Source organism: Hemitrygon akajei, chromosome 6 (assembly GCF_048418815.1).
Source record: "Hemitrygon akajei chromosome 6, sHemAka1.3, whole genome shotgun sequence".
In the NCBI taxonomy this organism is placed as follows: Eukaryota; Metazoa; Chordata; class Chondrichthyes; order Myliobatiformes; family Dasyatidae; genus Hemitrygon; species Hemitrygon akajei.
This window is the reverse complement of record NC_133129.1, coordinates 183968468-183988886: the sequence shown is the minus strand read 5'-3', so window position 1 is coordinate 183988886 and position 20419 is coordinate 183968468. Positions and strand designations below refer to the sequence as shown.

The 20419-nt window shown below is 42.8% G+C and overlaps 1 protein-coding gene across 5 annotated transcripts in view; it reads left to right on the top strand.

Annotated features, from left to right (window-relative positions):
• Positions 1-20194, top strand: part of tead1a (TEA domain family member 1a) — a 285818-nt gene extending 265624 nt beyond the window's left edge. For all 5 annotated transcript variants that reach the window (XM_073049920.1, XM_073049917.1, XM_073049919.1 and 2 more), the window contains 3 exons: positions 13685-13825; positions 17067-17219; positions 18554-20194. In XM_073049920.1, the coding sequence (XP_072906021.1) occupies positions 13685-13825; positions 17067-17219; positions 18554-18667 (408 nt within the window). In that variant the 3' untranslated portion in view covers positions 18668-20194. The remainder of the gene's footprint in view (positions 1-13684; positions 13826-17066; positions 17220-18553) is intronic.
• Positions 20195-20419: the final 225 nt, after the last annotated feature.

Genomic DNA, 20419 nt, shown 5'->3' with positions numbered 1-20419 from the left:
TTTCTGTGCCTAAGTGGAAGGCATTGGTCAGACTGCACTTGAGAGTGTTGAGAGGCCCCTTTGGACCCCTTACCTTAGAAAAGGGTGACGGGGTGCAGATACATCTTTACCAAAGGAGGTGTAAGGAGTTCCTTCCCTCCGCTAGCCTGCAGGTCACCCAGGGTCATGTGAAGCCATGGCAGGAGGTGGTGGATGGTCGTACGAACAGCTGGTGCATATCATAAGTCTTGGTTATGCGACCACTGACGCCAGGCAGACAATCTCTGAAGAGTACTGATGATGGCTGAGGTCACCCGTCTTGTAAAGACAATGTCCAAAAGAAGGAAATGGCAAGCCAGCATTTTTTTTGTCATGGACATACATACCCAGGGTATAAATGCCCTGAAAAGGGTCATTTTGCAGCAACACAGTACATTGTGAATATGACAACTACAGATACTAGAACACTACAGCCCAGAACAGGCCCATTGGCCCATGATGTTGTGTTGACTTTTTAACCTATTCTTAAGATCAATCTAACCCTTCCCTTACACACAGCCCTCCATTTTTCCATCATTCATGTGCCTTTCAAATAATCTCTTAAATGTCCCTGATTTGCCTGCCTCTTCCACCACCTCTGGCAAGGCGTTTTACGTTCTGTGTAAAGGACCTACCTCCGACATCCCCCCCCCCCACCCCCGTACACAAACAGGAGAAAATCTGCAGATGCTGGAAATCCAAAGCAACAGACACAAAATGCTGGAAGAACTCAGCAGGCCAGGCAGCATCTATGCAAATAAGTATGGTCAATGTTTCAGGCCAAGATCGCTGGGCAGGACTGGAGAAAAAAATGGTGGGTGAGGGGAGAGAGAAACACAAGGTGATAGGTGAAACCGGGAGGAGGAGGGGTGAAATAAAGAGCTGGGAAGTTGATTGGTGAAAGAGATACAGGGCTGGAGAAGGGGAGTATTATAGGAGACAGCAGAAAGCCATGGAAGAAAGAAAAGGAGGGGGGAGCACCAGGGGGAGGCAATGGGCAGGCAAGGAGATGAGGTGAGAGAGGGAAAAGGGGATTGGGAAATGGTGAAGGTGTGGGGGGGTAGGTCATTACCAAAGTTCAAGAAATCGATGTTCATGCCATCAGTTTGGAGGCTACCCAAATGGAATATAAGATGTTGTTCCTCCAACCTCAACTATCGTGATGAGGCCATGTATGGACAAATGGGAATGGGAAGTGGAATTGAAGTGGGTGGCCACTGGGAGATCCCGCTTCTTCTGGCGATGGAGCGTGGGTGTTTGGTGAAGTGGTCTCCCAGTCTACGTCGGGTCTCACCGATATACAGGAGGGCACACTGGGAGCACTGAACACAGTATACAACCCCAACAGATGTCACCTCACCTGGAAGGGCTGTTTGGGGCTCTGAATGGTGGTGCGGGAGGAGGTGTAGGAGCAGGTGTAACACTTGTTCCGCTTGCAAGGATAAGTGCCTGGAGGGAGATCAGTGGGGAGGGAGGAATGGACAAGGGAGTTGTGTAGGGAGCAATCCCTGCAGAAAGTGGGGGGAGGGAAAGATATACTGGGTGGTGGGATCCCCTCCCCCCCAACCCCCAAAACCCAGGGTACACTAATGACAAATATTGCCAAAGCTTTCCTGGAGGTCCAGTCACACCAGGAGACCATGCTCGATGCACTCACTCAAAATTCTCCCTCAGTTTTTTACAGCTGTGTAGACTAACCATTGCTTTGGGCAGGAAAGTTTTACATGGTCTGAAAACTCTGCAACACTTTAAATGTTTTGTTTTGTAATATGCACATCAGCAAACACAAACCACAACTCACAACATAAGTAAACAATGTCAGGCAGAAAGAACAACTGACAGGCACAGTGGCAAAAGTAAAATGTTTTGACTAGATGACATCGGCACGCAGTGGGCTGGTGCTTTATTAGCAATGGGCTTCCGACTTCCAATCAGTGTTTATTGTTACAATTTGTGACAGTGTTGTTACTTGAAACACTGACAGTGTAATACATTGAAGCTCTAAATTGTTTCAAAGTAAAAGTTGTGGTACATTTGTCATTTAGAAGATTTACGGATTATATTAATTAACATACAATTACAGGGTACAGTATTGTGCAAAAGTCTTAGGCACATACATAGAGCGGGGGGGGGGGTCAAAGACTGTATTAATCAACGTGAAGCAGAGAGCGAGTTTGTAAATTGTCAGGTGCAATATATATTGGAAATGGTGAAGGTGGGGGCACCGTGAGAGGGTCGTGGGACAGGTGACAGAGGAGGAGTGCCAGGGGCAGAGGGTGGCGAGGGTGCAGACACACCCAGCCTGAGACACCAGGCAGAGTCATTTGGTTTATTGATCATTACAGAATGTCTGTCTGGTGCTTCCTGCTCCCTCCCCTCTCCCTTCCCCTTTTCCTCACCCCGATTCTCCCTCTGCCTGCCCTCTTCCCACTCTCAGTTCACAACAGAGACCCATATCAGAATCAGATTTATCATCACTCACCTATGCCATTATTTGTTTTGTGGTAGCAGTACAGAAAATTACTACAGTACTGTGCAGAACTCTTAGCTATGTATACATTTGCACAGTATTGTATTTACAATTATATTAACATAGATTTCCAAATCATATTAGCATAATTTCATAATGATATTAACTTTACATAAAAGGAAATTTCAGCTGTGCGGCAACAAAGGCTATGTGCGTGAGAGCTTCTCAGTGACTGTGCAGCCAGGACCCGTCCAGCTTAGAGAGACCAGTGCACAGTGCAGCACTCTCTCTGCTAACCTCCTCACTTCTTTTATAAACCTCGGATGTGTCAGGAATCATAAGCCCAGCTTCAAAGAACACAACTCAGGAACAGGCCCTGTAGCCCATGATGTACTAATTAAACACCTGACTAGACTAATTCCCTTAGTCTGCACAAAGTTCAAAGTAAATTTATTATCAAACAACGTCTCCCCATACCACCCTGAGATTCATTTTCTCACAAGCTTTCACAGTAAATACAAAGAAGCACAGCTAAGTAGAAAAACCACGCACAAGAGAAACAACCACTGTGCAATGGACAACAAACTGAGCAAATATGAAATTAAAGAAAAACAAATAATAAATAAATAAATAATAAATATTGAGAACATGAGATGAAGAGTCCTTAATAGTGAATCCATAGGTTTATGGGAACAGTTCAGTGATGGGGCGAGTGAAGCTGAGTGAATTTATCTTGAGTGGTTCCAGAGACTGATGGTTGAGAGGTAGTAACTGTTCCTGAACCTGGAGGTGTGAGTCCTGAGGCTCCTGTACCACCTTCCTGATGGTTGAGAGGTAGTAACTGTTCCTGAACCTGGAGGTGTGAGTCCTGAGGCTCCTGTACCACCTTCCTGATGGTTGAGAGGTGGTAACTGTTCCTGAACCTGGAGGTGTGAGTCCTGAGGCTCCTGTACCACCTTCCTGATGGTTGAGAGGTAGTAACTGTTCCTGAACCTGGAGGTGTGAGTCCTGAGGCTCCCGTATCTTCTATGTCCCTTTTTACAGCATTTTCAAAGAGCTGCCTGAACACCTCTATCTTACTTGAATTCACCACCATCCCTGACAGTACATTCTAGGTAATTACATAAAAAATTAACGTACCCCTCATACAAGCTCTTCTCCCTCCTGCCATCTGGGAAAAGGCACCGAAGCATTCGGGCTCTTACTGCCAGACTATGTAACAGTTTCTTCCCCCAAGCCATCAGACTCCTCAATACCCAGAGCCTGGACTGACACCAACTTACTGCCCTCTACTGTGCCTATTGTCTTGTTTATTATTTATTGTAATGCCTGCACTGTTTTGTGCACTTTATGCAGTCCTGGGTAGGTCTGTAGTCTAGTGTAGTTTTTTTCTGTGTTGTTTTTACGTAGTTCAGTGTAGTTTTTGTACTGTTTCATGTGGCACCATGGTCTTGAAAAATGTTATCTTGTTTTTACTGTGTACTGTACCAGCAGTTATGGTCAAAATGACAATAAAAAGTGACTTGACTTGATAAATTGTGCATAATTAACACAGCAAAATAGACATGACATTATAGCAAGCTGAGGAAAATGATGAATTAAGGTTTTTCATGTGACAGTGGGGAAGAAGCTATTGTTGAAACTTGAGGTCGTTAGGCTGCTGTATGGCAGCTTTGAGAGGAGGGCAAGGCCTGGACGATGGGAGTCCATAATCACGCACGTTGGCTTCCTGAGGCATCTCAGTGGTGTGGAGAGCTGTATGGGACGGCCTGAGTCAGCACTCCCTGTAGCCTCTAGCGTTGCTGTGCATTGGAGTTTCCACACCGGATTGCGATGTAACGAGTCAGAATGGTGGGGAGAGCCGCACCTATGCCTGGGTCACCACTCCCTGAAGCCTCTTGCAATTCCATACCAGACCATGATGAAACTTTCAAGGACTCGTCTTCTCATGCTCCTAATATTTATTGCTTTTTTATTTATTATTATTATTATTTCTTTCTTTATATATTTTCACAGTCTGCTGCCTTTTGCATGCTGGTTGAACACCTAAGTTGGTGCAGTCTTTCATTGATTCTATTATGGTTATTATTCTGTTATGGATTTATTAAACATGCTTGCAAGAAAATTAATCTCAGGGTTGTCTGTGGTGACATATATGTACTTCAATAAGAATTTACTTTCTAAAGAGTCTGAATGGCAGGAGGAGCTGTACCCGTGATGAACCGCCATTCTCTATAGCACCTGGCATTGGAGTTTCCGCACCAGGCTGTGCTGCAACCTGTCAGAAACTCTCCACGGGATATCTGCAGCAGTTTGTCTTGTCCAGAGGACGCAACCTCAGAACAGCAAGGTGTACATTTAGAACAGTGATGAAAAGGGATTTATTTAGCCAGAGAGTGGTGAATCGGCCACAGGAGGCTGTGGAGGCCAAGTCATTGGGTATATTTAAGGCAGAGTTTTATAGATTCTCGATGAGTCAGGACATGAAGGGATACGGGGAGAAGGCAGGAGATTGGGGTTGAGAGGGAAATCCATCAGCCATGATGGGATGGCAGAGCAGACTCAATGGGCCAAATGGCCTAATTCTGCTCCTATATCTTACGGATTTAAACTCAGTATATTACACCTTTCTAACCAAGTGTCCTCGGCATTGAGAAAGGTCTACTTGAAAGGACGTGAGTTACTCATTGAATAAAGTTTAATGAGCATTTGTCTCAGTAAGGTTTATTAGTACCTGAATATTAATACAAACGTGTATACCTGCAAGTGTTCATATGATGTAGGGTTATAGTTCATTAATGATTAGGCTGGCAACCTGGTGATGTGATTCATCAAGGCATTTGGAATTTTGCAAATAATCAGAATCAGGTTTAAAATCACCAGCATGTGTTGTGAAATTTGTGAACTTTGTGGCAGGAGTACAACGCAATACATGATAAATATATTTTAAAAACAGAATTACGGAGTAATTATATATATATTTCTATTAAATAGCTAAATTAAGTGGGACAAAAAACGTACATTTAAAAAAGTAGTGAGGTAGTGTTCATGGATTCAGTGTCTACTTAGAAATCAAATGGCAGAGGGAACAAAGCTGTTCCTGAATCATTTAGTGTGGCCTCACACTTCTCTATCTCCCTTCCCGTTGGTAGCAATGAGAACGAGGCATGACCTGGGTGATGGGGGTCCTTAGTGATGGATGCCACCTTTTTGAGGCACCGCTCCTTGAAGATGTCTTGGATACTACGGAGGCTAGTAATTTTACAACTGTCTGCAGCATACTACAATTCTGTCCAGTAGCCCCTCACCCTGTTTCAGATGGCGATGCAGGTAAATCGGTAATGGACACAGATATAGGTAATATTGAGAAACGATCAGATTGTTGGTATTAAACACATCTAATCTCCTACAAAGTTTGATCCCAATTTGCAGTCCACTCTGCTGACATAGCCCTGTTAGTGAAGGACAGTAAGGGACAGATAGCAAAATGCTGGCCTTGAGAATTCAAGATTGTTTAATGTCATTTCCAGTACACAATGTAAAGGAGAACGAAATAATTGCTACTCTGGTTCAGATTAGCGGTTAGTGCGATGCTTTAACAGCTCGTGCCATCGGAGTTTGGTGTTCAATTCTGGCATCCTCTGTCAGCAACTTTGTCCGTTCCCTCCCACGTGCACGTGAGTGTCCTCCAGGTGCTCCGGTTTCCTCACACATTGGTTAGTAGGTTAATTGGTCATTGTAAATTACAATGACCAATTGTGTCGATAAGTGTGTGCCTACAAGAACTTAATGGACGTATCCAAATCAAAGATGTGGATGAATCAGGAGATCCATTGTCTGTTGAAGACTAGATCTGTGGCATTCAAGTCTGGTGATCCAGGACTATATAAGAAGGCCAGGTATGATTTGTCGACGACCATCTCAAGAGCAAACAAACAATTCCAATTGAGGTTAGAGGTGAAATCAGATGCACGTCCAATCTGGCAGGGTTTGCAGGCCGTTACATTGTACAAAGCAAAACCCAACATCACGAATGGTAGTGATGCCTCACCCCCAGACGAGTTCAGTGACTTTTTTGCTCGTTTTGAAAGGAAGAATAAAACTACAGGTATGAGGATCTCTGCAGAAACTGGTGACTCTCGGCAGAATCGCGGTCTTGGAGGCCAGTGTTAGAACGCCTTTCAAAAGGGTGAATCCTACAAGGCAACGGGCTCTGATGGCCTACCTGGTAGGACTCTGAAAACCTGTGCCAACCAACTCGTGAGTCTATTCCAAGATGTTTTCAGTCTCTGATTGCTGCAGTCAGGTACCCGTCTCCTTGAAAAGAGCAGCAAACACACCAGTACCTAAGAAGAGCAGGGTGAGCTGCGGTAATGACCATCGTCCAGTCGCACTCACACCTGCATGCTGAGTGCTTTGAGTTACTAGAATCCACTGCAATCTGCCTATCTCTACAATAGTTTACAGCAGATGTGATTTCATTGGCTTTTCAAGCCAGCTTGGCTCACCTGGACAGTACATCGGGCAGCTGTGTATTGACTACAGCTCAGTGTTTTACACAACCATTCTTACAGTTATGAACAAAAAGCTCCAAAACTTGGGTCTCAGTTCGTCGCTCTGCAGTTGGAACTTTGACTTCCCCACTGGAAGACCACAGTCTGTGCGGATTGGAAATGACGTCACCACCTCACTGATAATCAACATGGGTGCACCTTAAGGATGCGTGTATATTCAGTGCCTTTGAGATAGTCTTGTACTGTTCCCCAGATTTGTGCTCCTTTGGGAAGCACTGATTTGTCTTGAATGCTCTTCGTCTTCACTTTTGGTCTGGTCTGTTGAAAATCTATCATACTGTTGGACCTTACAGAAAGAGGGGATGTTTATTGAAAATGGGTGATCTTCCAATTTTTTGCATTAACAAACTGGGTGAGTTGGTAAGGTAGTATACAGAATTGCACTTGATGGTGCAGTAATTACAAAGGGGTGAATACTGTTTCAGCCTCACAATTTTGGTTTTTAATTTTTAGTAAGTTGTTGACCGGTTTTGGAAATTTTCTTTTGATTTGACATGATGCATAATGTTTTGTAGATTACCTCAAAAATCCTATTTCAATATACTTTAAATTTAGAGAATGAGACAGTGAAAGGTGAGAATAGTTGTGGAGCTGAATACTTTTTCAAGGCAATGTATATTAGCTATCTTGTGTATCCTTATTATTATTGTGTTCTTTATCTTTTGTGTTTTTTTGTGCTGCATCGGATTGGGAGTAACAATCGTTCTCCTTTACACTTGTGTACTGGAAATGAATTTAAACAATCTTGATCTACAACACTGAGATTCATTTTCTGAGGGTGTTCACAGTAGAACAAAAATGCAACAGAATCAATGAAAAACTACTACACACAGAGACCGACAAACATCCAGTGTGTACAAGACAAACTACAAATTCTTTAAAGAAAAAAATAACACTGAGAACATGAGTTGTAGTGCCTTTGAAAGTGAGTCTGTGGGTAGTGAAGTCAGTTCAGGGCTGAAATGAGTGAAGTTATCCATGCTGGTTCAGGAGCCTGATAGGTGAAGTTAAAAAGTCTCCTCAAACTCCTAATGAAATATAGCTGCTGATGTGGGCCCCGGATGGATATTCAGAAATGCTGACACCCAGGAACTTGAAACTGCTCACCTTTTCCACTGCTAAACCCCTTGATGAGAAGCCCTCCCCACCACTATATGAAATACTGTCGTAGGAAAGCAGCATCCATCATCAGGGACACCCACCACCCAGATCATACTCTCTTCTCACTGTTGCCATCAGGTAGAAGGTACCAGAGCCTTAGGACTGGTACCACTAGGTTCAAGAACAGTTCAAGAACTATCCCTCCACCATCAGGCTCCTGAACTAAAGGGGATAACCACACTCAGTTGCCTATCTATTGAGATGTTCCCACAACCAATGATCGCACTTTAAGGACTCTTTATCTTGTTATCTCATGTTTTTATTGTTTATTGCTATATATTTGCATTTGCGCACTACTGTACAATTCCAGTCCTGATTTAGATAATGTAGTAAAATATTCTAAAGAAGATGATGTTGCTATGGTGATTTATTTTTACCTGGGTTTTTGCTTGCAACTATGTCTAGAAATTAATCTTGTAGTCATTGTACTTTTCCAGACAGTCAGTGACGGGAGGTTTGGGAACATCTGATGTATGTGTGTGAATCGAGTTAGTTTCACTTTGGGCTCTCAGTAAATTGGAGTTTTCCTGGCCTGCCTGCAGAGCGCCATCTGGTGGCCTCCCTCAGGTTGACACAGGAGTTTCTGCTGGAAATCCAGAGCAACACACAGAGATGGCTGGTTGAACTCAGCGGCTCAGGCAACATCTATGCAGAGGAATAAACAGTCGACGTTTCTGGCCAAGACCCTTCATCAGGACTGAAAAGGAAGGGGGAAGAAGCCAGAATAAGAAGGTGGGGAGGGGAAGGATTAGGAACAATTGTCCACTGTCCTCTCCTATCAGACTCCTCTTCTTCCCCCCTTTATCTCTTCTACCTATTACCTCCTAGCTTCTCACTTTATCTCCCCTCACCACCCTTCCCCCTTCACCTCTCACCTTTCACCTGCTGTCTCTCCCCTGACTTTCCTCTTCTGGATTCTGCCCCCTTCCTTTTCAGCCCTGAAGAAGGGCCTCGTCCTGAAACATTGACTGTTTATTCCGCTCCATAGATGCTGCCTGACCTCCTGAGTTCCTCCAGCATTTTGTGTGTGTTGCTGCAGATTTTTTCCAAAAAGACAGCTGAAGGATTACAGCACAGTAGCATGTCAAATGAGAATGGAGTTACTCTGTGTTGAAACTAAGCCAACTTTACATTTGGGATTTGAATAATTATCCCAGTTACACAACCGTAGAGCATTTTGTTTATGGCTGGAGAAATTGGAAATCAAGGTCAGAACCAAGATAAGGATTGGATTTGGTTTATTACTGTCACAAAAGTTTGTCTTGCATACTGTTTACACAGATTAAATCATTTGTTCGTTATGTGCCATGTTGTATGATACCTTGATACTGAGATAGTGCAAGGTAAAACAATAACAGAATGCAGAGTAAAGTGTAACAGTTACAGAGAAAGTGCTGTGCAGTGCAGTCAATAACAAGGTAGATTGTGCAGGCAAGAGTCCATTTTATCTTGCTAGGGGACAATTCAGTAGTCATATAACTGCGGGGTGGAAACAGTCCTTGAGTCCTTTCAGGCTTCTGTATCTTCGCAACACACAAAATGCCGGAGGAACTCAGCGGGTCAGGCAGCATCTATGAAAATGAATAAATAGTTGATATTTCGGGTTGAGACCCTTCATCAGGATTGGAAAGGAAGGGGGAAGACACTACAATAAGAAGGAGAGGGGACAAGAAGGAATATAGATGGAAAGTGATAGATAAGTCAGGTAGGTTGGAAAGGTAAAGGGCTGGAGAGGACAGTGGACCAACGTGATGGAAGAGGAGAGGAGAGAGAAAGTCCAGGTGGGTGGGGGCTTTGATTATGCTGGCTGCTTTACTGAGGCACCGAGAAGTGTAGAACCATTTTTCACCAGCTCTCTGCGGTTTTTTGCAGGCACGGGCAGAGCAGTTGCCATACCAACCAATTTAGCATCTGAATGTGGTGCAGAAATGAAAGTTGCCAGAACTTTGCCTTCGGGCTGAACTCAATCTCCCAAAGCCAATGTTCTTCCAGTTGCCACCACTCCCACCCATCCACAGTCGTGCAGGAACAGGAATTTCCCACTTGGAACCAAAAGATTAAACAGTTCTCCACCGTTAATCTGCACCCACACAGTCTGATACATAAACCAAACCCGACCGTCCTTGCATTCACTGTTTGATTCTGGCTTTGAGTGGAGGCAAGTCTAGAAAGTACTGAGGGAAAATTAAACTGTCACTGTACCCAGTGAGCCCACAACTACAACTGCAGTCTGATTTAGTTATTTCTTTACTATTGAGATACAGTCCTTCTGATCCAACGAGCCACACCACCCAGCAACCCACTTACTTAACCCTAGTCTAATCACAGGACCATTGACAATGACCAATTCACCTGCCATCTGGTATGGTGAGAGGGTACTGGAGCACACAGAGGAAACCCACACGCACATGGGAAACACACACACATATAAACGCCTTACAGAGGGCGACAAAGTTGAATTCCAAACTCCGAGACCATGAGCAATGATAGTGTCACACTAACTGCTACGTAACCATGGCGCCTGATAAGAGTCTAAGTGCGAATTGTCGACTTGATCCCGCCCCCCATAGTTGTTGCCTGATGAGCTAAGTTCCTCCAGCAATTTGTGTGTGTTGTACAAAATTTGGGGTTCAGGTTCCAAAGGACTCGAAAATGGTGCAGCGCAATCGCTCTGTTCCATCTCGTGTAATTCTCTTTCCACGGCTGAGGCCTACTCCCCACCACAACTGATGCTGATGCTGGATTTGATCAGCACGTCAGACAGCATCTGTGGTGGGTGTAACAGAATTAAGCTTAGAAACACTAGAGACGACTGATGCTGGAATCTGAAGCAACAAACTCCACTCTTATTAGACTATTGAATAGTTCCTAGAATGATAAGATTGACTCTTGACCTCATGATCTACCTCGTTCTGACCTTGCACCTTATTGGCTGCTTGCACTGCACTTTCTCCGTAACTGTAACCCTTTAATCTGCATTGTTATTGTTTACTCTTGTATTGCATTTGGAGTACTGTGAGCAATTTTGGGCTCCTTATCTAAGAAAAGATGTGCTGGCATTGGAGAGGGTCCACAGGAGGCTCATGAGAATGATCCTGGGAATGAAAGGTGAAATGTTTGATGGTTCTGGGCCTGTACTCACTGGAGTTTAGAAGAATGAGGGGTGACCTCATTGAAACCTATCGAATATTGAAAGGCCTAGATAGAGTAGATGTGGAGAGGATGTTTCCTATAGTGAGGGAGTCTTAGTACCAGAGGACACAGTCTTAGAATGGAGGGACATCCATTTAGAACAGAGGTTAGGAGGAATTTCTTTCTCCAGAGGGTGATGAATCTGTGGAATTCGTTGCCACAGATGAGTGTGAACGCCAAGTCATTGAGTATGTTTAAAGTGGAACTTGATAGGCTCCTGATTAGTAAAGGCATTATGGGGAGAAGGCTGGAGAATGCTGTTGAGATGGATAATAAATCAGCCATGATGGAATGGTGGAGCAGACCAGATGGGCTGAATGGCCTAATTCTGCTCCTATATCTTATGATGCTGTGAAATGAATTTCTCTGTGTGGACATTATATAAGGCAATCTTTTCACCGTACTTCAGTACAATAATAAACCAATTCCAATTCTGTTGGACAAACTCAATGGGCCAATCAGCTTCCATGGGGAGGGAAAGGAATTGTTGATGGTTTGGGTTAAATATCCACAACATAGTTGACTTTTCAGGTCAAAGCCCCTTCGTTGAAACCAAGCAAAATATAAAATAGAATCACAGAAATAGGCCCTTTGGCCCATCTAGCCTGTGCTAAGCTATTAATCTACCTAGTCATATCGACCTGCGCCTGGATCGTAGTCCTCCATACCTGTCCCATGAATGTACCTATCTAAATTTCTCTTAAACGTTGAAATTGAATCGGCCTCCACCACTTCCACTGGCTGCTCATTCCACATTCTCACCACCCTCTGAGGGAAGATGTTTCTCCTCTGGCTCCCCTTAAACATTTCACCTTTCACCTTTAACCCAAGTCTCATCCACTCTCAAAAGAAAAAACCTGCTTGCAGTTAACCTATCTCATAGCTTTTTTTTTGGGGAGGTGATTTGGTAGAGGTATACAAGCATCTTTTTCACCCTCCTGGACCTCAGAGTAAACTATAAGACTATAGACATAGAAACAGAATTAAGCCATTTGGCATTGAATCTTCTCCACCATTCAATCATGTCTGATCGTTTTTCCCCCTCTTAACCCCACTCCCTGGCCCTCTCCCCGTAACCTTTGTTGAGTGGCCAGTCAGGAGCCTCTCAATGCACCCAATGACTTGGCCTCCACAGCTGCCTGTGGTAACAAATCCCACAAATTCACCACCCTCTGGCTAAAGAGATTTCTCCACGTTTGTTTTAAATGGACGCCCCTCTGTCCTGAGGCTGTGATGCCTTGTCCTAGACTCTCCCACCATGGGAAACATCCTTTCTGCATCTACTCTGTCTAGGCTTTTTAACATTTGAAAGGTTTCAATGAGATCACCCCCATCCTTTTTAAATTCCAGTGAATACAGACTCACGAGCCATCAAAGGTTCCTTGTATGATAACCCTTTCATTCCCAGAACCATCCTTGTGAACCCCCCCCCAGAACCCACTCCAATGCTAGCACATCTTTTAGCTGAGGAGCCCAAAACTGTTCACAGTACTCATTATAAAGCCACACATCTGTGCTCTTGCATTCCAGGCCTTAGTGTATTTAATATTTCATTGTTTCAGGAAGTCTTTCAATGCAAGTTTCTTATTTTAAATCAGTATCAGAATCAGGTAGAATATCACTGGAATTCTGTCTGTTGTGAAATTTGTTATTTTGTGGCAGCAGTACATTGCAATTCATAATAATTAAGATACTATAAATTACAGTAAGGATATATATATATAAAATAAGTAGTGAAAAAGTGAGAAGAATAGTGAGACAATGTTCACGGGTTCATTGTCCTGTCAGGTATCTGATGGTGGAGGGAAGAAGCTGCTTCTGAAATGTTGGGTGTGGATCTTCAGGCTCCTGTACCTCCTCCCTGATGGTAGCAATTAGAAGAGGGCATGTCCTGGGTGATGGGGGTCCTTAACGATGGATGCTGCCTTTTCGAGGCATTGCCTTTTGAAGATGCCTTCGATGCTGGGGAGGCTGGTGCCCATGAAGGAGCTGGCTGAGTTTAGAACTTTCGGCAGCATTTTCTGAACCTGTGCAGTCGTCCCTCCAAACCAGACGGGGATGCAGCTCGGTAGAACGTTCTCCACAGTACAGCAGTAAACATTTGCAAGTTTCTTTGTGACCTACCAAGTTCCCTCAAGCTGTTTTTGTGCCTTCTTTGAAACTGCGTCGATATGTAACAAAACGTTGCATAAGTTTAATTCTGATTTACTGTCTGATGTGGAATTGTTTTGCGTTTTTGTTAATTCTCTGCCTTCTGTGCCTTTGTCAGGCTGATTTGAACTGCAATATTCAAGATGATGCAGGAGCTTTCTACGGCGTCACAAGTCAGTACGAGAGCTCTGAAAACATGACAATCACTTGCTCAACCAAGGTTTGCTCCTTTGGAAAACAAGTAGTGGAGAAGGTAGAGGTGAGTTTGTTCAGGACAAAGAATAACCCGCACCACTGCCTGTGACATTCTCTGCGTGACCACGTGCGTTTCCTCCAGGTGCTCCGGTTTCCTCCATAGTTCAAAGATGTACCGGTTGGTCAGTTAATTGGTTATTGTAAATTGTCCTGTGATTAGACTAGGGTTAAATAAGGTTGCTAGGCAGAGCGGTTCAAGGGGCTGGAAGGGCCTATTCCATGCTGTATATCAATAAATAAAATAATAAAACTCACCCAGAAATATTTTATCAGGGTTGATTACTCTTAAAGGATAAACACCAGATTCTGCAGACGCCGGAAAGCCAGAGTAACACACACAAAATGCTGGAGGAACTCAGCAGGTCCTGCAGTATATATGGAAAAGAATAAAGAGTCAATCGTACAGGCTGGCACCTTTGGCAGCTCCTGTTGCGTTGGCCCTAAAAGTTGACTCTTTATTATTTTCCATAGTTTTAAGATTTGAGATTGTTTAATGTCATTTCCATTACAGAAGTTTAAAGGAGAACGAAGTAATTGTTACTCCGGATCTGATGCAGCACAGAAAAATACAATTTAAAAAAACACCATAAATATAAATGCATAAGATAGCTTATATACATAGATTGATTGTATGTCCATAAGGTGACGCTAGGAGCAGGGTGACTGACAGGAAATGATAAAGTAGTGGTGGTTGGGGCTGTGGAGGGGTGGGTTGGTGGGTGGGGGTGTTGATCAGAATTACTGCTTGAGGAAGGTTACTGTTTTTGGGTCTGGTGGTCCTGACGTAGTTGCTACATAGCCTCCTTCCTGATGGGAGTGGGACAAACGGTCTATGAGCAGTTCCTAATGAAAGGTCTCAGCCTGAAACATCGACTGTTTATTCCCCTCCATAGATGCTGCCTGACCTCCAGTATTTTCCGTGCGTTGCTCTTAAATTGAAAGGAACAGTTCCAGAAACCTTGAGTGGTGACTAATGTAGAAAACCCTTCAATGCACTCATGGAATTTTCAAGATAAAGCTTATTTTTATTTGTCACATGTATATCAAAACATACAGTGAAATGCGTTGTTTTGCATCAATGATGAACACAGTCCAGGGATGTTTCTGGTGCCAACGTAGCATGCCCACAACTTACTAACCCCAACCTGTATGTGGGAGGAAACCCACGCCGTCACGGTAAAAATGTACAAACTCCTTACGGACAGTGACGGAAATTGAACCCTAATCGCTGATGGGTGACGTTATAAAGCATTTCCCTGACTATACTACTGTGCCACCCTCCCACATAGAAGGCAGAGTGTTGGAAAATTGGATTTGTACTTTACACATTTCAGTAAGACCATTTTTATAAGACCATCATATATAGGAGCAGAATTAGGCCATTTGGCCCATTGAGTCTGCTCTGCCATTCCATCATGGCTGATCCAATTTTCCTCTCTGCCCCAATCCCCATATTCCTTCATGTCCTGACCAATCAAGAATCTATCAATCTCTGCCTTAAATATACGTAAAGACTTAGCCTCCACAGTTGCCTGTGGTAAAGAATTCTCCACTCTGGCTGAAGAAATTCCTCCTCATCTCCTTTCTAAAGTTATACCCCTCTATTCTGAGGCTGTGTCCTCTGGTCTTAGACTCTTACGCCATAGGAAACATCCTCTCCACACAGACTCTATCAAGGCCTTTTACCATTCAACGGGTTTCAATGAGACCACCCCTCACTCTTCTGAATTCTAGTGAATACAGGCCCAGAGCCATCAGACGCTCTTCATATAACAAGCCATTCAATCCTGAAATCATTTTTGTGAAACTCTGAATCCTCTCCAGTTTCTGCACATCTTTTCTAAGATAAGGGGCCCAAAACTGCTCACAATACTCCCAAGTGAGACCTCACCAGTGCTTTATAAAGTCTCAACATTACATCCTTGCTTTTATATTCTAGTCCTCTTGAAATGAATGCTAACATTGCATTTGCCTTCCTTACCACAGACTCAACCTGCAAATTAACCTTCAGGGAATCCTGCACAAGGATTCCCAAGTCCATTTGCACCTCAGTCTTTTGTATTTTCTCTCCATTTAGAAAATAGTCAACACTTTCATTTCTTCTACCAAAGTGTATGACCATACACTTCACGACACTGTAAAGATTTGCTGGAGTCTTCGGTGACATACTAAACCTCCTCAAACTCCTAAGGACTTTTCTGGCGTAGTTTCTTCATAATTGGATTGATACCTTGGGTGCAGGACAGACGTTCTGATATGTTAACACCCAGGAAACTGATCACAGACCAGCATGTGTTACTTTGCAGCAACAGTACGATGCCGAGGCATGAAGTTACGATAAGTAACAAAAACAAATAAATTGTCTGAAAGAAGGATTAGCAAGCAGTGCCATGGGTTGCACCATAATGTAGCAGTTAACAATTGGGGTTCAATTCACACTGCTGTCGGTAAGGAGTTTGTACGTTCTCCCCGTGACCGTGTGGGGTTCCTCCAGGTGCCCCTACAGTCCAAAGATGTACAGATTAGGGTTAATGAATTGTAGGCTTGCTCCGCTGGTGCTGGAAAGGTGGTGGCTCTTGTGGGCTGCCCCCAGCACATCCTTGGACTATGTTGGCTGTTGATACAAACAACACACTTCACTGTATGTTTCAATGTACAAATGATAAACAAAGCTGATCTTTCATCTTTCTTTACCTGTTCAATGGTTCATGGACCATTTGAAATCTGATGACAGAAGAGAAGAAAGGGTTCTTTCAGGTTTCTTTCTGTGTGGCATTTGTAAAGCACTAGTCTCTCTTGACTTTAGGATGACACAATTTTTTTTTATAGCTAATAGTGGGTCTTCAGGCTCCTGTATGTCTCTGTTTGGTCCTTTTGACCGAACTGCTCTTTGAATGAATCTGCAGAAGTCTGTTAGAGTATTTGGTGACCAGGGATGTCATAGTGTAGATATTGTGTTGAAATGTTAGAGTTACAGGAAAAACAGCACAGAGACAGGCCCTTCAGTCCATCTAGTCCCTGCTGAACCACCTACACCCATCGATCTGCAAGAGGACCGTCACCCTCCATACCCCTATGATCCAACTTCTCTTAAATGTTGAAATCAAGCTGGCATAAACCACTTGCGCTGGCAGCTCATCTCCTACTCTGATGACCCTTTTAGTGTTCCACCTGCTGTGTTTGACTTTTATCTAGAACATAATGAAAATATAAATACAAAAATTTAATTTTTTTTTAACCCCCAGACTGAATATGCGAGGTTTGAGAACGGACGTTTTGTGTACAGAATAAATCGTTCGCCCATGTGTGAATATATGATCAATTTCATACACAAACTGAAACACTTACCAGAAAAGTACATGATGAACAGTGTACTGGAGAATTTCACTATTTTATTGGTAAGTCTCTTCATCGATAATCTAAAATTATATTTGCATTAGAACATAGAACTGAGACTTAGGCTCTGGGCCTACTCTGACTGCTCGGGGATTGGAGTCGATGGACTCAATTTGGTTTGGGATGCTGTTACTTGCATAATTTTTGTGTTTCTTTTCCCCTCTTTCTCTGTGCATTGAGTGTTGGTCTTTTTATTAGTTAGGTTCTTTCAGATTTCTTTCTTTGTGGCATTTGTAAAGCACTAGTCTCTTAACTTTAGGATGACAGAAAGTGCTTTATAGTAATGAGGTACGTAAATGAGGAGGAATTTCTTTAGCCAGAGAGTGGTGATTCTATGCAATTCATTGCCGCAGACGGCTGTGGAGGCCAAGTCATTGGGTATATTTATAGTAGAGATTGATTGGTATTTGATTAGTCAGGGCATCAAAGGTTACGGGGAGAAGGCAAGAGAATGTGGTTGAGAGGAAAAATAAGTCAGCCATGATGGAATGGCAAAGCAGACTCGATGGGCTGAATGGCCTAATTCTGTTCCTGTGTCTTATTGTTGTATGGTCTTTTATACTCATTGGCCTGGCCACCAAAACTTGGAGATCTCAGGAAATGCATATGTTGAGGTTACATCAGTTTGAAGTAATGAATATATTGAAGGATTCAAGGGTGGGGATTGAAGAATTCCATCTGCAGTCTATTGACAAACTTCAACTCGTTCAGAACACCACAAAACTTCTAACCAAAACCCATCCTAGCTACTCTGCATTGGCTTCCTGTATCCTTCAGAATTGATTTCAAAGTTCTCACACTTGCTTTTAAAGTTCTCAATGTTCTGGGACTGGAATACATCACAGAATCATTGTTGTTTTATAATCCTGCTCGAAATCTCAGCTCTTCTGCCACTCGCTTATATTTAAACAATTCCCTTCAAAAGATAATTGGCAGGTCAGGGTTAGGGTTTGGATCTCTGAACTAACTCCTAAACTGTGGAACTCAATACCTAAAACTGTAAGGGACGCAGACTCAATTGACACTTTTAAACCTATTTATTTAATCTCACTTTTAACTACTGTCTTTTATTTTCCTGGTTATATTTTATTTTAATGTTTGCACTTTTATCCAATTTGTGGTCCTTTGAACCACATTGCCTGTCTGAAAAGTGTTCTATAAATAGAGTTAGTGTTATTATTCTATTGTTTGGGTCACCATCCCAATTTATCATCTCCTGCCGAACGGCAGATCTCATCGTCTTCATGCTCAGGTGAAGATCCCTTGGGCTGCTTTAAACACGATGTATAAATGAAACTTGTGTTCTGTTGATGAGTTTTTGTTCTGTCGCCTGCAGGTTGTAACAAATAGGGATACACAGGAGACACTCCTGTGCATGGCGTGTGTGTTTGAAGTTTCTACCAGTGAACATGGAGCGCAGCATCATACCTACAGGCTCATGAAGGAATAACCGAGGATATTTCATTCCGTCTCTGGAGAAAGAAAAACACAGCTGCAGTTGAATATAGACTTAAAACCTCAAAACATGTGGCAGTGCCTCAAATCGATTGATACACCCATAACACGTCTGAGTTTTGATGTGGGTAGCCTTTTTATGTGTGTATGTGTGTGTGTGTGTGTGTGTGTGTGTGGGTGTGTGTGCGTGTATATCAAGAGCTGTGAATTACGGTACCATGTAATAGGTTTTTATATTGAATTTTCTGTGCTTGAAGATTTTTTTAAAAGACAAATTACCAGTTTGAGTTACTACATTGGAAAAAATGAGACTGTTGTTATCTGAATTTTGTTTTAATAATTGCGGGAGCATAGTCTATTCAGTACATGCTTTTCTGTGTGGACAGAAAACATTTGAAAAAAAAAAGACAGGAACGTAATGATTGTAGACACAATGCATTTAACCGTGGAATGACTGCCTTTGTAAAGATAATTTATTTAAAGAGTTTTTTTTCCAAAGATGGTATATTCACAGATATATATTTATCAACATGTGAATATGCAGCGGAGGGCATCAGGATGAAGTTTAGGACTTTAGGTCAAGAATTATCGCAATGCTGATGTAAGAATGTCAGTGATTTTGTGGTCACCAGGTCTATTTGTTTTCAGGTTTCCTTTTTCTTTTTAAACACACACACTCCTTTTTTTTGTATATAACATTGGTCCACAGTTACTTGCAATATTAACCGAATAGTTTTAGGAATCCTGCTATGTAAACGGATTTAGTTTAATGCAATCTTGTTTCAGTGCGGAAGAATGCAGAGCCACACTGCTGTAGATTAGGACGAAAGGGGAATTTGGTTAGTTTTGGCCATTTGAATTGGTACTGTCCACTGATGCCAACAAAGGATGTACATGCTTTTAGTTAAAAGAAAATTAATTTGTAGAAAGGATTTATTGTTCTGTAAACTTTTGATTGCAAGGCATGATGGGATGTGTGGCTAACTGGTCACTCAGTACAAGGGAAACTAACTTCCAAAAAAGTTAGAATACAAAAAAAATAGTTTTGCCACACTTAAAATCTCCAGTCCGCATCTCACAGTAATTAACCCTCTCTAGCCCACATAGAAATCTCAGCTGAGTTCCCAGTCTTCAGGCCATTAGTTGTGTTTATGCCAGCTGTATCTTGTCATCTGGGGGAAGAGGAGCTCGTCTGATACCAAAATTAAAAATTAAGACCATATCACAAGAATTTATAATAAGAGTAGTGACTTTTGTATGTTTCTATAAGTCTATTTTGTAATAGTGTTTGGAAATTTACTTTTTTGGGGGGAAAAGAAGTGTATTTTTTGGCATTGGACAAAACATAGGTGTTAATTCAATACACACAGGTCTGGTCCCAGCATAGGTTTGTAACGTCAATCGTCTGAAGGGGCTCATAACTCAACCGCTGTGGTTTGTGCCCTTGAGTGATGGCGGTGTGTGTTGTAATGAAATGACAGACTCTGCCAGTAAAAGCTCAGCAGCATTACTTACAAGTAAACCGGGGTGGGGGGGTGGGGGTGCGGGCGGGGTGGGAGAACATACAGTGCCTCAGTGACCTGACCACTTGGTTCTTTGTGAGATCCAAATACTCTCAAAGGGGTCTTGCCTGTTTTTCTGATGTGTGCGTGTGTGTGTGTGTGTGTGTGTGTGTGTGTGCACGTGCGTGTGCGTGTCTTTCAACTTTGGTACTTGTGTGTGTAATGGCTGTGGATTTCTCCCTGTT